The sequence below is a fragment of the Montipora foliosa genome, chromosome 9, assembly GCF_036669935.1.
Source record: "Montipora foliosa isolate CH-2021 chromosome 9, ASM3666993v2, whole genome shotgun sequence".
In the NCBI taxonomy this organism is placed as follows: Eukaryota; Metazoa; Cnidaria; class Anthozoa; order Scleractinia; family Acroporidae; genus Montipora; species Montipora foliosa.
In genome coordinates this window covers 19046359-19051358 of record NC_090877.1, presented here as the reverse complement: position 1 = coordinate 19051358, position 5000 = coordinate 19046359, and the positions used below count along the sequence as shown (strand labels likewise).

At 39.9% G+C, this 5000-nt stretch overlaps 1 protein-coding gene across 3 annotated transcripts in view; it reads left to right on the top strand.

Moving 5' to 3' along the window:
• Positions 1 to 1836, top strand: part of LOC137971109 (collagen triple helix repeat-containing protein 1-like) — a 14617-nt gene extending 12781 nt beyond the window's left edge. For all 3 annotated transcript variants that reach the window (XM_068817833.1, XM_068817834.1, XM_068817835.1), the window contains 2 exons: positions 1 to 111; positions 1363 to 1836. The exon at positions 1 to 111 is cut by the window's left edge and continues 132 nt beyond it. In XM_068817833.1, coding sequence (XP_068673934.1) covers positions 1 to 111; positions 1363 to 1710 — 459 coding nt within the window. In that variant the 3' untranslated portion in view covers positions 1711 to 1836. The remainder of the gene's footprint in view (positions 112 to 1362) is intronic.
• The last annotated feature ends 3164 nt before the right edge of the window (positions 1837 to 5000 follow it).

Sequence of the window (5000 nt, the reverse complement as noted above, 5' to 3'; positions counted from 1 at the left end):
CAACCTGGTCTGAAGGGAGAAGCGGGAACGAGTGGAAAAGATGCTGATCATAGAAACTGGAAGCAGTGCGTATGGAGAAGTAACGACGGTCGCGATATCGCCCTAATAAAGGTTTGCAGGATTTGAAAAGTCTCAATAATACTTTGAATACTACAATGGCTTAATGAACCCACATGCCTCTTTCATAATGGCGACCAAATCAATATTCTTCTTTTTTATGCTAATAAGCCTTTCTAGCCTCGCTGTGACGAGGAAATTTCAAAAGATTATTTATTTCAAACTAAAAAGCAAAAAGGAAGAAGCCTGTCTATTGGAACGAGAATTAGAGAACCACTATGGTGCAATGATGCATCAGTTAAGGCGGGGATACACCTGAAAGCCGTTTTCACGCCGCTTAAAATCGGTTTAATGGAAATGTCTCGTTCGCGTTTCAAACAATACAAAAACCCTAGTCTCAAAACGCAAATCAATGTTTTGGGGTGTTTTGCAAATTTTTTGGTGATATTTCGGTATATTTGGGAGGAGATAGTTTTTCTCAAAGGAGTAGTGAAATTAGGAGAAATAAGAAATAATTAAGATTTGAAGTAGTTTAAAAATTAGAATTTGAAGTTAAAAATTGATATATGGATACCCAAACAGTCCCCTGCCAACCTGGTGTGCTCTTGGGTTGGGGACAACTTCGCAACTGTCTGTTGGTGTTCCAAAAATAATTTTCTTTCTTTTATCCCTTCTTTAAACCTCTTAAAATGCCATTCAAATTCACGAGTACCCCCACCTTAAACATAGAAGAAAACTAGTTCGAATGTGATGTCACAAAATTATTATCGGTGTTAGCTTAAGTTCGAATCATACGTATACGCATTTTTAGGTTTTGAATGTAAATGATGTTTTAAAAAAATGCACATCTCTCAGACTCTGTAATGCATGCGTCTGGGAAAAATTAGAGTGACTTTCTTCTGACTCCAGCTTTAAAGGTTTTTTTCACGTATAGTCCTTCCCTTTTCAGTGGAAGTTTCAACTGACATTCACTATTTATTCCAAACTTCACAAACTAAACCGTATTTTAAGGGTATAGAAAGAAAGGAAAAAGAAACATATTTAATGCGTTTATGTCCTTCGTTAGCATCACTTTCAAATGTGATTTTTTTCAATGAGAATATGAAATCTGAAAGATTGTGATGCCACACAAGGCAGTTTTGCGGTGGTAAATCCTCCCAATGCGAGCAAGATATCAGTTCTTAATTCACAGAAATGCAAGCGAAAAAGTGGTCCACCTATCCTTCAAAAACCACGTCACTAATACAAGAAATATTATGTGGTGTAAATAGCTCCACGGTTTCAGGTATTTTCACATTTTTTTAGGATTGTCTGTTTACAAAAACCAATGATGACACCGCTCTTCGTGTTGTTTACCAAGGCAATTTGTACATGCGCTGTGACAACTGTTGTAAGCGATGGTTCATTACCTTCAACGGTGCAGAATGCAGTGGCCCAATGCCTGTTGATGTGGTGCAGTGGATACATAAAGGAGTCGGCCATGATGAACACAGACCTTTATCAATAGAGGGTTACTGTGAGAATATCCACCAAGGCAAAATCCGTGTTGGGATCAACATCGGAAATTGCAATGGTTATGGTAACTCTGATGGCTATACTGGATGGAATTCAGTGTCTCGTTTGATGATCGAAGAAGTTCCTCGGTCCCAGTAACAAAGCAGCATCATGTTTCAACTTCTGAGAGGGTGTCGGATTAGCAAATCAGTACGAAATGATAGCAGGCCGAAGATTGTGTCCTAAATTGAGGTTGATGTTGCATTTTTCAATAAATATTTCTAACGCCAAGCTTTTGTATTTGGTTTTTCTTAAAAAGAGTAGCGAGCCTGAGGCACCAACCTAGGCCCCCTGATTTGTTAAAAGGCCGGATAACTTTATCCGGTGGGTAATGACTATCTAACAGTTGCAATCAGTGTGCAAAGATTTAGGTATTTGCTCGCGAAAAATTAAACCTAGGCGTCTTCTAAAACCAGTGTCAGTGTTTAACGCGAGGTATATCTCACACTCTTGATAGCGACTTATCCCCTGGATAAAGTTATCCAGCCTGTGAACAACTGGGGCCTGGTGACAGAAAAGTGCTCGTGGATGGAAACAATAGGAAGGGGAGGGTGGGGGAAAGTGAGGCGTTATTTGCTAGAATGAAACGATTTCTCACTGGTACAATTCGTGAGATAATTTTTAGTCCCCATCCCTTTCACTTCAATTTGGTTTGTAGTCGACCAAGAGAAATACGAATGAATGAATGAATTTACCAAGGAACGAACTAGCAACTGAAAATTAGAAAGAAGGACGATGGAATGACTAGACGGATGCACTGATGAATAAATGGATGGATGGACGAATAAAACCCGCTAAAAAACACTCTTTGAAGAGGAACTTTCTATTGTGACAATTCACGTTAACTGAAAATCGGACAAAAGCAATTGTTTATATAATATATGATGACAAGCACCTAAATTCACATTTCACACAGTCAACCCAAATGTCAGGTGGGCATTAACGAACAAACTTTACTTATTTATTTCCTTTGGCTGATAATTCGCAATGATATTAACACACGGCCTTACGATAACCTAAATAAAATGAAGCTCTTATTACTGAGAGGATTCATGTTTGCCTTTCTAGGATTCAAAATCCAGCTAAACTAGATTAATTTCTGAAAGATTTTCATGAGATGTCACCGAAAAGTAAATAATAGTTTTTGACATAGCAATTCCTTTTTTGATATTATTATTTACTTACATGGCCATAAACACTACTTCCGTACGTAACTGTATTAGACGAAATTGAGAGACGTGATCCTCGCACTTCGCACTGGTGGGGGGTAGGGGTTAGTTGGTGAGGGGTGATTAGGTTAATAAGGTTAAACCCTAACCCAAACCTAATCACCCCTCACCCCCACCCTCTACCGCTACCCCCGGAATAAACATGCCGCAATTTTAGAATGCCACCTCTGTTACTTGAAGCATTTATATCCCAAAATATCATCATCATCATCAGAAGAAGCATATTACAACTCGGGTGACTTTGCTGCGGTTGCAACGTTTCCTTACGTTACTCTCAGTCCTGAGTTATTTCCTGGATCTCGGGAATGGACAATGCAGCAATGTCGAAGGATATTCAGTAAATTGTCTCTCCATCACCTCCTAGTTCTGCTAGGAGGGCGCCTCCACTGTGCTTCAGGCTCCTAATACAGTATGACTAATTTTGAAAAGAAGGGTTATTTTACTTTCCTTTCACTTTATAGATCTGGTCCGGATTGTTCGCAAGCCGATTAACTTGAAACGAGATTGCAGCGTTGACATTGATTTAAAAAGTTTTTAAAAAGTAAAACGTTTCGATCACTTCCGTGACCTTCATCAGTTACTTATGAAAATATGTATAACGATGGTAAAATAGGCAAGTAGGTGACAAATATGCATAACGCGTGTGCCAAAAAGTGTTCTAAAAATTCTGAGATTCTGAGATTCAGGCACACACGTGGAAACTCAACGTGCTGGTTGAGCGAGTTCTCTTCCTTATTAGAATACCACGCTTCCAAAAACAACCGCTGGTTCCATTGGGGACAGATGTGGAGAACTGACACGTTTATAAAATCAAATCTGTGGCCAGTTTTTGGGAATGTTGGGCCAGTTGAGAGTTTCTGTCGAAACACGCGGCGGCTTTAGAATGTTCTTTGGTTCTGGTTTTTTAAGCGCGTGACGTCTGGCCGATGTACACTGCAGCGCAATCGTTGCATTCGATCTTGTAAACAGTGCCCCTTGTGTCCTCTTTCTTTGGTTGATCTTTCGTTCTTCTAAAAAAGGAGCCGACGGTGCGGACGGGTTTGTGCGCCACTTTGATGTTGTGTTGGTTTAGCACTCTTGTAATTTTCTCAGAGGCGCCTTTAGCGTAGGGAAATACGACCAAATTACGCGTGCTCCCCCTGTCTGGTATTTCTAACCGATTAACTTAATCCAGGATTAACGTATACTTTGGTTTCATTTTTCAACTTTTGAGTGAAAGTTTCCTATGCTTATTTTATAATTCTTTTTTTCACGATTGACTTCCTCTGCTGTAAAATTTTGCCTAATATCAGCGTAAAACAACATTAGGGAGTAGAGAAATAAACTCCTTGGTCAAAGACGGCGCCTAGTATTGTTATTGGGCATGCGTTCTGCGCATCTCGAGATACTCGGATTTCCTATAGACTTTTTTGCAGATACGGCGCCATTTTGATTTCTATTGTTTCAAAAGACATTATGGGATTCTCAGGGGGCAAATTAATATGTATTTGCCCCCTGGGCATCCCATAATAGCTATTTGAAACAATAGAAATCAAAATGGCCGCCGTATCCCGAAAAAGGTCTATGGAAGGTGCTCCTAAATTTGAGTCAGTATGCAACCCCGTGCCCGCATCGATTCAAGATCTGAATTAGCTCTACATTACTTTTCAAGGTCTTTACAGCATAGGAAAGCAAGATGTGTTTTGGAGGCTTCTTGGTGCCGCCCGTCACTCCGAAGATCATGTCCTGGCGAAACAAGATGAAAAGACGCAGGACTTTTGACGAGCATGGTTCCTCTGGATACTTTAAACTACCGGTTAACAAGGTTGTCAGAAACACTTTAATCTCGTTGGGAAGATGTATGCTGTCTTCAGTAAGCTGGGAAGATTCAGATGGCCATGGCAACTTGTCTTTATTAGAACATAAGGCTTTCCAAAGTTCTAGGGCAACAAGTCGGATTTCATCCGTTTTTGCTCCTTGAACTTCAAATTCACACTGTTGTTGAATAAATAAAATAAATAACTAACATGTTTAATTCATCATCTAGCAGCAATGAGCTGAATTAAAGCCCATTGCGCGCTTCTGTATCCTCTCTAATGAGTCAGAGACATATCGCAGCAGGTTGGAATATACTACGCCAGCGTACTCAAATGTTGATCGGACGATTGAGCATAGAGGCGG